The sequence below is a fragment of the Sinohyriopsis cumingii genome, chromosome 10, assembly GCF_028554795.1.
Source record: "Sinohyriopsis cumingii isolate HCF-2022 chromosome 10, ASM2855479v2, whole genome shotgun sequence".
In the NCBI taxonomy this organism is placed as follows: Eukaryota; Metazoa; Mollusca; class Bivalvia; order Unionida; family Unionidae; genus Sinohyriopsis; species Sinohyriopsis cumingii.
In genome coordinates, this window is record NC_142970.1 from 790,651 (window position 1) to 807,204 (window position 16,554).

General features: G+C 36.6%; 1 protein-coding gene across 3 annotated transcripts in view; it reads right to left on the reverse strand.

Moving 5' to 3' along the window:
* LOC149789479 (importin subunit beta-1-like) overlaps positions 1 to 16,554 on the reverse strand; it is a 208,535-nt gene that overhangs the window by 40,676 nt on the left and 151,305 nt on the right. For all 3 annotated transcript variants that reach the window (XM_089971493.1, XM_089971494.1, XM_089971491.1), the window contains exons 18-19: positions 13,069 to 13,151; positions 1,281 to 1,388 (exon numbers count right to left, since the gene is read on the reverse strand). In XM_089971493.1, the coding sequence (XP_089827619.1) occupies positions 1,281 to 1,388; positions 13,069 to 13,151 (191 nt within the window). The remainder of the gene's footprint in view (positions 1 to 1,280; positions 1,389 to 13,068; positions 13,152 to 16,554) is intronic.

The window sequence follows — 16,554 nt, forward strand, 5'->3', positions numbered from 1 at the left end:
CTTGTATCCCGGGCGCTGCTGTTGAGTTACAGTATTGGTCTATGCCAGTATCCACTGGTTGATTTCAAGCCATTTCCTCATGATGCACTCAGTTTAATCAATCAAATTTTAGCTTTCACAGATATAGGAAACAATGCAGCAAAATGCGAAAAAAATCAGACTTTGATAGCACCAGAAATAGTGAAGTTAGTTAGATCTGAGAATCGGCTACTGGGAGTCGAAGTTATCTTACAGACTCTGATGGAGAATTTTCTAGATCCTTTAGTTAATGGTGCATGGGGAAAATGAATTTAGTTAGCATGGGTGTCCATAATTCCAAGTTATTTAATATTACTTAAAGTTATTTAATGTTCCAAGTTATTTATTATTTAATGTTTAGTAGAAAGGTATGTAAAGACAAGAAAAGTATGCCCGTCTGTTTGAAGTTTTCACATGAGGTTAAAAGTTGTAAGAGACATGACATGTTATTTCTGTCCAAGTAAAAGAGAAAATTATTTCACATGTTGAAAGTCTGAATTATTGTCATAATGGAATTTATGAATTATAAATGACCCAAGCAGAAAATTGGATGTAAATTGTTTATTTTTACCATTATGCTGAGTTTTATTTCTGGATGTTGCATGAAATTTATACCATTATGTTACACAATTTTATCGAGTGCATTTGTGAAAAATTTCAACGTAATTTAAGAATACAAAGCAAAAAATAAATCATTGCAAACAACCCCCTGTCAAGTGCTGTCAGTGAGTTTCAGGGGTACAGGCACTAGTAAGGCTAATACTGCTCTAGGTGATGATCCCTATGTATGTATGCTGTAGGGGAACACCTAGCTGTTTGCCTCAGGGGTTAAGGAGTTAAAAGCTGAGAATTTCATGATGTTGATTCAAATTTCTGGGTAATAACCACCATTTTCAACAATAAAACGAGTCATATATCATGGTTTCATTTGCCAATTTTACTGCCATTTCCTTAACGTTCAACAGATAGAGGGCAATTTTTTTTTTTAAAAAGGATCCATGACTGACCCTGCCTTATAAGCAGGTTAATGAGTTATCCAGGAATGAGTTGTCAATAAACTGGCGTACTGCATTTATAGATGACAGGATTAGTCACAACACAACATTGAAATATCAGACTTTTTTCTATTTAAAGTCTTTTTGGTGCAGTGTCTTTAAACTCTCCCATGATTTCTGTCAAATACAACTTTTTAATAAGTACAAATCTGGGAATCGACGGCCAAAACAATGCAAATTTATATATGCAAAATATGGACTACTTACTCCCAAGTTTTCCAGCAGCATCATCATTATTTCATCACAAAATGGCAACATTTTCTGCCCCAGTCCCCGACACAGGTCTCCTACTAATCCTACTGCTGCTATACACACCTGTAATATCAAGAAGAGAAAGAAGTGGGACCTACCAACATATTTGATATCTTACTTTATCAAGTACACTTGTAAAATATTCATCTAGTTGAGTCAACAAGTAAAATTAAATGTCATTTGTACAGAGTAATTTAGGAAAAGCTAAGCATGCACTACATTTGATCTGAAAATGCAATGTAAGGACATATTATATATCGACTTGGCAAGTGTCCAAATCTTAACTTGATTCAATAAATATTAGTATAGGTACAACAAAAAAACTTGTATTGGCTTGCTCTTGAAAATCACAAGCTTTCCACTGCAGCCCCCAACAATAACCCAGGGATAACCACTTTGTCTCCTTGTATACATTTTGGTCATAAAATATTTGATAATGCCAATGTATTAAGAATTTTTATATATTCAACCTCTGCACCATCCCAAAGACTCCAGCGGTGGGAGCACTCTGTAACACTCGCAATGCAGAAGGACTGCAATGAGTATCACTCAGAGTACTGTACTGCATCACTCTCACATTATTTACAAATTTGTAAAGCAGTGCTGGATTTGTCTTTTTTCTGAGCGACTTGTTTTAAAAAATGAAAAGACCCATCTTCATGCTCTAAGAATTTTCATCCACAAGTCAAACCATAAAAGTCTGTTTCACTTAATATCTGGTGCCATTTTCTTTAAAAGTACAGACTGGTTCAGTAACTTGATAATATAACAAATCTGCAAGGCAAATTTTCAAATTAAAGTGTATGTGTGTGTGATTTGGATTTTTAACGTAGCTTTAAAAAAAATCAATCATATTGCTAGGATGTCTGCATTGTGACAGTTTATAGTGATCAGACATCATTTTGGTAATCCCACCAAAAAAGCTGAAATTTTGAAAGGGGGGCTTTGGTGGTCCTCCCCCATACGGGTCTCGAGGGGCAGTGCCCCTGATCCGGGGGTCCAAAAATGCATTTTACAATCATAAAATCCTGTTCCTGGTGCAGCTTATGATCATAATATTTAACAAAATAATCATTTGAAAAACTATCAAACCTACCAAAAATTTTCAACTTGACTTGAATAATTTCACAATATTTATTGTCAAATGAATTCCTTCTCCAATACTATTGGTGCTGAAGTTATTTCATGTGCATGTCAGTGTTCACATCATAATTAAGTCACAGTAATTTCTCAATTTTTGCAAAGATATAATACTTCTCTTTTTTTCATAACAAATCTGTAAAATAAACACCCAAGTACATCAACTATAAACAAATAATCCCATACATTCACATGTCTTTTTCTCCAATGGACACAACCTGTTCATATTCCAATCGAGCTCTTTTTGAGGATTCAGCAAAGATTTGTTTAGCCTTCCTTTTTGACTGATTTTTTCAGCTCAATGTGCAATCGTTTCTTTTCCTTCTCAATGTGAGCCTTTTTTCCTTTCAAGCTGGTGCTTGTATTGGCGACTTGCAGTGCGCATATTCTGGCAGAGCTACATCTGTTCTTTTTCCAGATGCCTTCTCAACTTAAATTTTTCTGTATGCAGTTTTCTTTTGTAGGTGCCATCTGAAAATCTTCCAACTGTGATTGATATAGAGTAGAGGTCAGTCCTCTAACTAAATTTCCATCGACTTTTTGCTCCAGACATTCCCATTTCCACACGGTTTTTTAAACCTTTATTTAAACTTCTCGTGTCATGGTCTCTCTCAACAATAACTTGGCTGGTGATCGAACCCATGATCTCCTGCAGCCAAGGTGGACTCTCAAGCCACTAGGCCACTGGAGCCTAGAAACCCATCTGTTTTGTTGGAAATGGGTCAAATACAGTTGCCATAAATAGAAAATTAGGAAAGTACAGGTAGATCTATAATGAACATAGCTCTTATGCTATTCACAGTTTTCTTTTTTGAAAACTGTTAAAATTTTATGATGAATGTTATTAAAGAGATAATAATATAAAAGTCAAAATAACACTTTAATGCTTTATTTTTATTTTCTTTTTTAACGTAGTAGAAAAGTGTAATCCTTAATAATTTGATGAGCAAAAGTATAACGATTTCTACAGAACCATAATGGTTGGCATGTATGTATAAGCATTAACCTGTTGATTGTTTCTGAGCTCAATCTATTCCTTATCTGTGCATTATTACTATTCTGTACTAAGAATCCCTTTCAGTAAACAGTCTAAAGGGAAACATACATGGGTAGCAATGCCATCTGGAACAAGTTTTAAAACTATTCCCCACAGCTCAAGGTTATTGTCTTTTGGATGCTTCTGTTTTCAGAAAAAGATTTTTTTCACTAATAAAGCCTCTGCCAAATGAACTGTTCCATAATGCTCTATTAGGAATTCAAGCCCCATAATGCCCTAATCTATTTGTTCAAACTGAGGCATTTTGATCAAATAAATATCTTTACTTCTTTATATCATTTTTAGATTTATCAGATCCATAACATTTACACTAGAGCTATATGGTTTTGTAGCACATGATCACGCAAGGCTAAATTGTGACAAGAAATGAAAAGTTCACTCTTCTTTTAAATTGTTCATATTTCAATTGGGCTTGTTTGTCTGCCTTTTCTACATTTTGAAATGCTGCTGAAATGAGGGGCTGTCCAGCTTGCCATTTGTTTTGTTCATCTACCATCAAACTCAGATTTAACACCATTGTGGGGTTCAAAATCAATGTTATCTCCATTAACACTCTCCCAGCTCCAATAATCTGATATACTTTAAAAACAAATTACCTCGTTATGATCAACCAGTATTTGCAAATGAAATCATCATCTAAGGATGAAACATGCAAGGAATCAGCCATTTTGGGTCTTCCACATTATTATAAATGTGCATTTGTAAAACTTCCTTGATGCAATGTTCAAACTACAAAAGAATGCATTATGGGACACAACAGGCCAATCATATTTAGTTTAAAAACCATTCATGTCAACCGAAAGAAACCAGATGTGTAAACAGTTTTTTTAAAAACTACACAATAAGACAATGTGACGGACATATTGGACGTCAACTTAGCACATTTTTAACTTAAGACTAACAAATCATGCTTGACTGCAGCCAAAATGCTTCTAAAATAAATCTAGTCAAACTTTACTAATTCTGGGTCACTAAGAATGAAAACGATGTTTAAAATTGTTGATTGGCTCTAGTTTTAAAGATATGATACTGGGTGAGTATATACAACCCTTATTTTGGAATGGCAGAGGATAAGTGAGTTATCAAGGGAAGGGATCTCAATTTAAACCAGAAATGACTGAAATAACATTTTTGACTTAATCTATGAATACATATATGACTGGGTTTGGACAGTACTTGCTTTTTAGGCAAAACAATGAATGATGCACTCTCAAGCTTATATTGCGTCATACATGATATGAATTCCATGTTATCCCTAGAAGTCATGGATGATGCAATCATAACTAAGCTTACATCACTCTGCTGAAAAAATTGCCCTATATCAGCTCTAGAAATCAAAGTGTCATGCTCTCTTATTTGTTAGTGCTTGATTTAACAACGTACTTGTGTGAACAATGCAGATAAGTTCTGCTATGTTTGTGAAGTGACTTTTGCATCACAAAAGCACAGTATAACCACTATAGTTAAAAAAGCACCTTTATTTTGGCTGCAAAATTGGAGATCAGGACAAGAGATGGGCCCCACACATATACTACAATGCTTGTGCAACAAATATTCATCAATGGATGCCTTTTCAATGATTTGGAGACAGCCAACAAATCATATCAGCAATTGTTACTTTTGCATTGTGTCTCCAGTTGGAAAAGGTGAGTCAAAGAAGAAAAAGTGGACTGTGCATTATCCAAATATTCCATCAGCTATACGCCCAGTACCCTGTGCAGAAGGACTGTCAGTTCCTGATGCAACAGAATCATTCTCACTTGAGTCAGACAAGAGGAAGAGGAAGAGGAAGAGGATGAAACTTCCTGTCCTGTACAATCAATGTCACATGACCCATATTTTCTCCCATCCCCCATCCTCCTCTTCTGAACCAGACCTCACAATACAATGTGAAGTGAATGACCGTGTCAGGGATTTGGAACTATCCAAGTCTAAGGCAGAGCTGCTGGGCTCCACACTACAGCAGTGGAATCTCCTGGCAAGTGATCTAGTCCCATTCATCATGGAAGGTGATCTTGTAGCCTGCAACGACATCGATGATGTGATGGCAGCCCTCAACATCGTTCATGATCCATATGAGTGGAGACTGTTCATTGATTCATCGAAGACCAGTCTTAAATCTGTTCTGATGCATAATGGCAATGTTTTGCCATCAATTCCAGTTGGTCATGCAGTCCATATGAAGGAAACCTATGAAAACATAAAACAACTTCTGAGGTCCATATACTATGACCAACATCAGTGGCAGCATTGTGGCGATTTGAAGATTCTTTCTCTCTTGCTTTGTCTGCAGTCTGGATACACAAAGTACTGGCATTTTCTCTGCAAATGGGATAGTCATGCAAGAGATTCCCACTAAATCAAGAGAGAATGGCCACTCTGACAGTCACTGGAGCCTGGGAGTAAAAGTGTTCAGCATCCACCACTTGTTGAATCGAGGAAGATTTTGTTACCACCCTTGCACATCAAGCTGGGTCTGATGAAGAACTCTGTCAAGGCCACGGACAAAACACAAGCAGCTTTCAAGTACCTCCATGAAAAATTTCCAAGTGAAGCTAAGATGAAGGAAGGTGTCTTTGTTGGTCCTCAGATTCGTGAACTTCTTTGAGATGATACATTTGACCAGGCACTGTGTGGCAAGAAAAAGACGGTATGGAATGTCTTCCAGTTAGAGGCAACAAATTTTCTCAGAAACAACATGGCAGAGAACTAAAGGGAGTTGGTGAAAAACTTCCTCAAGGCATACAAAAGCCTTGGTTGCAACATGTCACTAAAGATACATTTTCTGCACTCTCTTTTAGATTTTTTTTCTAATCAACTGCGGAACTGTGAGCAATGAGCACGGTGAGAGATTTCACCAGAACATTGTAGCAATGGAGAAACATTATCAGAGAAAATGAAGCCCATCACTGCCTGCATGCTACTGCTGGACAGTGACAGTGACAGGATATGCTTCATTTAATGAATACAAGAGACAAGCCAAAAAGTGCTAAGTAGATACGAATAAGGACTAAACTATGTACTTATATAAATATATACAAGGGTTTTTTTTGCCTTTGTTTCATAATAAATTTATTTATATAACCCTGTTGCTGTTTTTAAAAGTTTAACATAAATAGGACAGATCAAATATTATTATGTAAAACAACCTTCATCATGTGAAAAGACCAAGGTTTAGAATTTATTATTCAAACTCTACTAGCCACACAATATACGTAGACGGAAAATGTAAAAACTTAAATATCCTGGAAACAGTAGTTGCTTTAATTGTCATATCTGAACTGAGTAAATCAAAATCGATAATAAATAGCACATTTTATCTCTGAAGCAGATGACTTCTAAAATATTGTAGACCAGTGTTATCATAAGAGGTATCCTGGTGGAAACCCAATGTCGATACGATTTTCCATTTTGGAGGAGCAATAATAAGACCTTCAAGATGGATGCTAGTGGCAATATTTTAAATCAGTTTAGCATCATGATCCTTTCAGACCAAGAAGGCAAAACAAGAAGTCTTCTGGGGGAAACCCCATGTTGATTTGCAGTTTTGGATGAGCAACAATTAGCATTTAAAGATGGATGCCTTGGTGGCTATATTCAACATCAGATTGGCATTTCAGACCAACAACATATCATGAGAAGACCTTTACTGAAAACCCCATGCTGATGTGTCCCATCCATTCTGGAATAGCAATAAGATTTCAAGATGGACATCGGTAAGTATGCACACCCACCCACCCCATTCAGTGGTGGTGTGTGTATACTTAAGTTATTATTGTCAGACCAGCAAAAGTAAGGAAATTGATATATCATCTACATGCAAACAATTAAATGTACAGAATAAAAATATTAACTATATTCTACTTCACTACAAGTTTATATGAAGAAAATAACGAAACAAAGAACTATAATAGTTTTTTTTTCACAAACATTTAATTACAAATAAATCAGAATCAGTCATAACATAAGATAGCAATATGAGCAACATTTTGAAAACTGCCTTAAGACTATTACAGAAGGAACATGAACACCATTACATTCACCCACTGATTGTTCTGAAGTAATATAATGTTAAACAGGTTCAGTTGTGTAGAGATCATAGTGCAGAAAAAATGTGATTAGCAGATGCATGTAAACTAAGATAAAAAAAACTTGCTGATCATGCATGCATTATTGTCCTGAGAACTTTCAGCTCTTGACTGTAACACAACATGGAAAATAGCATATAACTAACCAACAAAATGAAAACAATCTGAAGTAAGACCAGTACATGGACACTGAATTCTTAAATCATGAACAGGTCAGACTTTTTTTATTATTCAGTACAGGCCTGTAATTTAACAAAACATTCCTTGCTGCCAAAACAAGAAGGTGATTGAGAAAATTACTAGTCCTGACCAACCTTCCCAAAAAACAATGTCAAACACGTACATACATTGATTGACAATGCTTTAATTTCTTACATATCACAATCATTCCTAATTCAGAAGCAAAATTTAAATTTAGAAAACAACAAAGTTCAAAAGAGTCTCTAGAAATAAACTGTAAAAAAAAAAAAAAAAAAAAAAAAAAAAAAAGAAGAGACCCAAATACACACTTTTTGAGCCTCATTACCCAGCAGAAACAAACTGTTAAAAAAATATTACTTGGTACACATTTTTAGAGCCTCATCATCTAGAAGACAAAAAAAACAACTTCATGAGAGAAAAAGACAAAAACTACCTTCATACTGATCATTACCTATTGCAACTCCAGAGAAACAATTTAAGGTGGTGCCCTTTGTGCCTGAGGAAAGCAGGGTGAGAAGATCTCATTATAGCAGTATAGGCACTATGCAAGTTTTCACAACATAAGAATCTTTCAACAAAAATAAGCATCTCCATAATGTTATTCCTGTGCAGACTGTTGTTGTTATAGGGCTTAACACCATTTTTCAGCACAAGATAGGCTATACATGAAGGCCAGTATAAATGGTGGAGGAAGAACATTGGAAAATCCCGGAAAGAACCACCTACCCATGAAATGCTACCGGCAAGTTTTCTCACATACCCACACTGGCCGAGCCCAAGACTTGAACCCACACAGACTGAAGTAATCCTGTGCAGATTTAATGGTTAATAATAACTAGCAGTCAGATGACCATGACAATAAAAAAAGGAGGCTAATGAGTTTACAAGTCTGGCTAGAAATCTTTCAGTCTGAGTTTCCTTTGACATTTGCTACCACAGTTTTGAATACTTTCACACTGATGTTAGGGGATAAGGTCACAGCTCATTCTCTATCATAAAAGTATTCACTGAAACCCTGCACCGTCAGGACAGGATAGCTACCAACTACTGGACCTAGGAAACTTTAATGACTTTAAATCAAGCTCTACCCAAATGAAATAGAAAGGAACAGGAATTAACTTCTTCCTTACCAAGTGCATGCTGAACTAATATTACTGTGCAGCAACTATTTCTCTTCTTTTAATCACAATAACATGAATTTTTAGCCTTATGGAAGCCATGGTGACTTTGTGGTTAGCCTGCAAGATTCGCGACAAAGGATTCAGGTTAGAATTCTACCCATGTTCTGTGCCATATTAGAAGTAACCAAATCAAATGGACATTTTAACCCCCAATTCAACTGGTTTCTTATTAACTAACATAAAAACCATCAACAAAGTCTGATAACGAGTGAACAAAAGTTGTTGTGCAAAAAACATCTTGCTTCTTTCAGCCCCACTAACAAAGACCATTAACAATGAAATAAAAAAGGGGTCTTCCTTATCCAAAGTGAATGGGGCAAGCCATCCTCACAGTTTGCTAACTGTAGATTGTGATTAACTCAAGTATTGTGCTAAAACGAACTGGCAACATGACATTTTAACATAATACTATCTGCACTGGAGGACATATAAAAACATTAACCAAAACCTTAATACAAATTTATGACAACCCCAAAAACAGGATCATAGTGGCAAGTTAGCATGCCATAAAATGGTCTTAGGCTCCAAGAGACTTGAGGCTAAACCTGAACCAAAATAAAAAGAAAATTTTCCAGGAATGTGACCCAAGATACAAGGAACAAGCAATCATGTTGTCGAATTAACCATCTTAGCTTCAAAATTTGCATTAAGAGACCTGGGAACCTGACACATACAAAAACCTTTAACCAAAACTATTAATGGTGATGCTGGGTGTAGTAGTACAATTTATCCCCATCTGAAAATTTGCCCAGGGAAAGAACTGCAAACCAATGTTTTGCCCCTCCAGCTGAAAGTTTCCCCCCAGGGAAAGGACTGGCTAGTTGATTCTCTCCCTCCCCAAACAATGGGTTAGCCATTTCTTCTCCCTTCAGCTGATAGTTTAAAACATTTGGATAGGAATTGGCTAAGTGACTCTTCTCTCCCACCCACCCCCATTTCAATTACACCTTTTATACATCAGAACAATTATTTAGCAAAATTAAATTTATAAAAACAGATACTAACCTATTTTAGAATTTTGTAAGAAAAATTACATCGAAAAATGAATATATCTGTTTTTATAACCAACCATATCAAAATGCATATTTATGTTACAACCTACCATATTAACAAAAATATACTAATGCCCTTTCTTCGTTGAAGGGGTTTATATGTTTTAATTTTCTTCGAATTTTAAAATACATTTTGAATATAAAATGAGGAAATGTAAATATTTTAAGGTCTCATTGGGAAGAAACATGATTTAAAAGAAAACAATAGGAAGTTTGCAGCCAATATTTCTCAAGTAATTAGTATTTAAATGTTGGCAAACATTAACCAACAGAGGGAGTTTATAGGTCAAAGTGTAACAAAAAACATTTAAAAATTCTCAGATCTGACAGAAGCAAAACTTCGATAAAAGAAATCAATCCTATAATCCTATGGTAGCTCTTCCTCTTATGAAGAATGCCAATAAAATAAGGAGATCTGACTGCAAACAGGCACGATAGGTTGGCCCTTATGTATTAAAAAAACGTCATTACAAAGTGAAGGGTAAAACTGCAAAATGATCATAGTGGCAAGCCGCTAACATTTATCATTGTAGCCATTTATAACTTTATACAAGGAGACCAGCTATGACAAAAACCAATAACACCAAATATGCCACAAATTCCAAGAAAACAGGGAAAGAACAATTGAAAAGACATGTCAAAAGACAACATCATCCTTCAACCAATCCAACAATAAGCAATAGAAGTAATGGTAATCCACCTAAAGACGAGTCAACAATTAAAACAATGCCAACAAGACTTCCAAGGAGGCCCCAGGAACACAAAGAAAACAAAAACATTCACAATATCTTCAATACACCAACAGAAAAACAATGCAAAGACAGTTGCAGGAAAATGCAAATCACCTTTATGAAGTGACAAAAGTATATTTCACATAAGACATCCTCAGCCCCAAGAAAATTGCAAATTGCATGAGGTAATGGTAACTGTATGTTTAGAGATCCAAGCTTTGCAATTTCAGGAAGTGATGAGAGATACATTTACCGTAATAAAATTGGCTAGCTGATTCTGACCACCCCCCCCAATTTGTTAAATCACCTGTTATATGCATGACATTCCACTTGTAGGCTGTATTACCAATGAGTGCCTCAATGAAAATAATGTATTTAGTTGTTGGTGAGAAACAATTAGCTAGCTGATCATGTCCCGCTTCACTTTCTGAAGCGACCCATTACAGGTATATTTCACAAGTGGGCATTAAGCATATCAGCAAAGAGTTCATTAATGAAAAGAAACTAATTGGTTCCTGGGGTGGGGCTGTGGGTATGAAATAATTAGATGGAACTAACTTACTGTAAATGGGGGTGTGGATAACTAGAGGGTGAAACAATTATCTAGCCAAACCTTTCCCAGGAAAGAACCATCTAGCTGATTCTTTCCTTGGGGAAACTTTCAGAAGGGAGAAAAGAATTTACCGTTACACTGGCACAAACAGGAAATAGACAAATATGTATCATGTCATGTATATTTAATTTGTATTTTGTCCCCGACTTTTATCATGATTGTTATTGAGAGTTGTGAATGGAGTTAATACCAACCTCAAACTGCTCCGGTGGCCTAGTGGTTAGAGCATCCGCCTCAGATGCAGGAGGTTGTGGGTTCGATCCCCAGCCAAGTCATACCAAAGACTTATAAAAATGGTATATAAAAATGGTACTAACAGCTGCTTTGCTTGGCATTCAGCATTAAGAGGTTAGTGTTAGGACTGGTTGGCCTGGAGTCAGGATAATGTGACCGAGTGGAACTTCATGCTACATGTCTGCAGAATGATGCCTCATTGCGAGACATCACTATAAACTGCCACACTGCAGACATCGTAGCGATATGACTGAAAATTGTTAAAGCTATGTTAAAAATCCAAATCACATACACATACACCAACCTCTATTTTGTCACGATTTGTAAAAAGAGTATTGACTTAAAACTGGTATTAGACTGTTCCATCAAACATTTTGCTTTTCCAAAAAATCCGTTGTCATGGGTCAAGTGGGTATTTGCATATATACAGGTTTGGTGAACAATTATTCACTCCCGATTTTATGATGTCTCTAGAATCACTTACAGTTATGTTTAGATATAATTTGCAAGGAATTATTTAATTAAATTATTCACTGGAATTACAAACTGCTATTTGACTTTCCGTACTAAACTCATAATTTTATCATTGTGGTATATCTGCAAATTCAAGAGTAGTAGGACATCAAGACATTCATAACCATTGGAATTCATTCAGAATATTCCATACTTTTGGACTTGTGATTGGAAATTCAGGATTATTAGGGTTGTTGTTGTTGTTGTGGGGTTTAACGCCATTTTTCAGCACGATGGGCTATACATGGCGGCCAGTATTAATGGTGGAGGAAGAACCCGGAAAACCCCGGAAAGAACCACCGACCCACGAGAAGCTACTGGCAAGCTTTCTCACATGCCCACATTGGCTGAATCTTAGACTCGAACCGCCGCAGACAGAGGTGAGATGGCAGTGATCCGTAACGAAGAGCGCTTTAGACCACTCGGGGCCCCGGATTATTAGGAACTTAATTCACAATACTATGTCTCTTAAATTTTCACTTTGAAATTTAGAGAAATAAATCATTTGTTCATTTTACTAAACATCTTGGTTTCACTTCTATCCGGTACATAGTTGTAACACTCTACAGTGGCAATAATTTCTCTTTACTTGGTTGAAAATAAATGACAATCTGCACTGCAAAATATTTGTGTGGACCTACTGGTTTGACCTGCTGATTTTCAGGTTAAGCATTCATTACCTTAATGATTTGTCCAAGTAAACAACTTTTTTTCCAAATTTTTTAACAACATACATAAAATAATCTGTAAAATTATTTCTTTATACAAGAATGTGAACTGCATCAAGTATTCCTGTCAACAGCCATGTGATCTGTGCAAGTAATCTTGTATACAACAATGTAATAAGTACATGTATTCCTGTCACAATAATGTGTTAGTTATTGTTATATATGTAATAAAATTTGGTTTAACAAGTGTTCAAGTTGTACAAACCTGGTATTCAGCATAATTCTTTAGTCCAAGACACAGGTATGGCTTGAAGGCCTCCATGTATTTGAGGAAATTTTCTCCGAGGACTGAATAAAAAGAAAACAAAAAGTAAACAGGACAATTACCATTTAATCAAGGAAAGATGCTGGCCTACCCCGACAATTGCAACCTGGCAGAGAGACAACAAAATGTGACTTTGATCAGTGTCATTGGCTCAAAATCATGGAGGAAACGTGTGATTATGTTAGGCTGTTTTCGTTACAACATGCTGATCACTTAATCATTTACTATAGTAGTATATATCTGACAACAACTTTGTTCTCTAACTATTTTGCTCCATATCAACGAATGAAACCTATCAATTCTGGAAGGTATTGTATAGTTCATGTGCATTTTCAAAACTCCATGCATTGGGGAGTAGAGGATTAACAACAAACCCTCTGGCATCGCTTAGCACGTCCTGACGGAATTATCTTGGTGGCTTATGGAGATTTGCTCTGCACATCACCCTTTCTCAAAGAGATATTGCAGTTAATTGTGAATGACTCATCCGAGCAAACTCATTAGAGAGAGGGTGTGTGTGATTTGGATTTTTTTACGTAGCTTTAACAATTTTTCAGTCATATCAATAGCTGCCAACCTTCCAGGCTCGCAATTAGTGAAAATAGGAATAAAAATTAGTGAATTTGGACATGAATTAGTGAAAAATACAATGACAATAACTCCATCCACTCTGAACATCAATACTACACCATATAATAATAATAATGAGGACTCTGCATAGCGCCTAGTCATAGAAGCTCTAAGCGCTTTACAGCATTAGACAACACCTATAAGATAAAAACATATAATGATATGATTACAAAAACAAACACCATGAAATTAGAAAACATAAAAAAACATGCTGAGAATATTTAAGGTAGGAAACATTAATAGGTCTTTAAGTTTGTTCTTGCAGTCGAAATAAGTGAGTTTTGAGAGCACTCTTGAATGGGATCACTGTCTTTGTGTCTAAGTTCAGTGGGCAATTAATTTCACGTTGCTGGGCCCTGGTATGCAAAAGAACACTGTCCATATGACTTTGTTTTCGTAGTAGGAATAATGAGTATACGATTGTCAGAAGAGGAGAGTAAGTATCTTGCTGGTGTGTATCTATGAGTGAGGTCGGATAGGTATGTTGGACTGGAGTCCGACAGTGAAACGTAGCACAGAGAACAAATTTTGTGTTTGATTCTGGATCGAATGGATAGCCAGTGTAGGGTACAGAGCAGCAGGGAGGTGTGCTCTGATCATGGTACTCTAAAAGTATGATCTGAGCAGCTGTGTTTTGAACTTTTTGAAGTTTCTGGAGTAGATATTGAGATGAACCTAACAGAATTGAGTTACAATAGTCCAGTCTTGAAAGTACTAATGAACACACAACCGTTTTAGTGGCATCAACTGAAAGATATTTGCGAATTGAGCTGATGTGTCTCAGCTCAAGATATGCAGCCTTGCATATGTTCACGACATGTTGATGCAATGTGAGAGTACTGTCCAGAGTAACACCTAGGTATCGTACTGATTGTGTGAATTTAATATTGGCATTGCTGATATTTATTGTTTGAGGTAAAGGATGTGAATGAGAAAACCTTTGTGTTGTGATCAGAATGGCCTCAGTTTTATCATCATTCATCTGCAGCTTGTTATATGTCATCCATGATTTCACATCAGAAATGCACCTCTCTACACCTTGGATGGTAGCATCAACTTCAGTTGGGTGGCTAGATTTGTATATTTGGGTGTCGTCAGCATACAATTGTGAGACACTGGATGATGATCTGTGACACTTGAGAGCAGCTGAGTGTATAGAATGAAGAGAACAGGTCCAAGAACAGACCCCGGTGGAACACCACAACATAGATCAACTGGGTGGGAGTGTATTCCATTTGCAGATACAATTTGTGTCCTGTTGACCAAGTAGGACTTGAACCACAGTAAGGCTGTAGCATGAATGCCAAATACATGCTGAAGACGGTGAAGTAATATATCATGGTCTATTGTGTCAAATGCTGCAGACAAATCAAGGAGGGTGAGGACGGTAATCTTTCCGCTATCCAACGCAGAGAGAATGTCATTAATGACTTTTAGAAGAGTAGTTTCAGTACTGTGGCAAAGGCGATATGCAGATTGTACAGTGCTAAAAAGACTGTTTGAATTCAGATGAGATAAAAGCTGGGACAGAACAACCTTTTCTGAGATTTTTTATATGAATGGAGATTTGAAACTGGACGGTAGTTCTTTAAATCGTTATGGTCTAGTGTTGGTTTCTTCAGCAGAGGCTTTACAATGGCAGTTTTGAAAAATGATGGGAATTCCCCTGATGAGAGAGAGGTATTAATAACTTCAGTTAGTGAAGGCAATACTGGATCTAAGCAGTCAAGCAGCAGTGATGTTGGAATTGGATAAGTTCACATGACTTTGGAGTACTCTTCATCAGGATTGTACATACGAAATCCATAGAGACAGGTTCACATACTGCTAATGGTTGCCGCTCAAATTCTGTATCCCAACTGTATGGTGATGAGTCAATTGAAATTGTGGTGTGAAGCTTATCTCTAATGGTTTGTACACTGTCACAGAAAAAATTTGCAAACATGTTCGGAAAGGTCAACTGGAGAGAAGGTTGTTGGAAGTGGTGTAGATTTGTTCCTTAACATTAGCTTGTTAGTAATCTTGAAGAGTTCTTTGCAGCTGGAACTTTCCATGATCTTAGTAGTGTAGTGGGCTCACTTCGCTGCATGGACTATATTTGTGACATTCTTCTTAGCGGCTTCATAGATTTGCTTATGAATAGCGAGTCTGGTGGAAACCCAAAGCCTCTCAGCTTTACAGCGGTCTCTTTTAGCAGTGCGAAGCTGGTCCCTAAAAATGCAATACCATGGAGAACACTTTTGAATTGATACTCTGCATTTGGTAGCTGAGGCATGTTTGTCTAGCAATGAACGCAGGCAGTTATCGAGTTGTTCTGCTGTAGGAGGTAAGCAAGTTGTTAGGTTTGCTTGGACGTCATGTATTAGTTTGGTTCTATTTATCATACGGATATTTCTCTGAGTAGCAGATAAAGGTGGAGGGTTAGGGACTGATACGTGAAGATGGCATATAATGCAGAGGTGATCTGATGCAAGGTCATGGGATACGAGGAAGGACTGTAGAATGTTATCATCAGGTCTATGAAGAATCCAGTCTAAAATGTGACCATGTTTATGGGTGGGTTGGTCAACTGACTGTTTGAGGTTGAAAACATCAATGGAATCTATGAGTTTTGATGTGTTTGGGTTTCCAGGACAGTCAAAGTGAAAGTTGAAATCTCCAAGAATAATCAGGTTGCCACCTATCGAATTTCCATACTCCAGGAGATTCAGAAACTGCTCCAAAGAGAGAGATTCAGCCAGCTTGCTTATCAAGATTGCAATATAAAACTAAAACACTACATATATGCAGAAATAT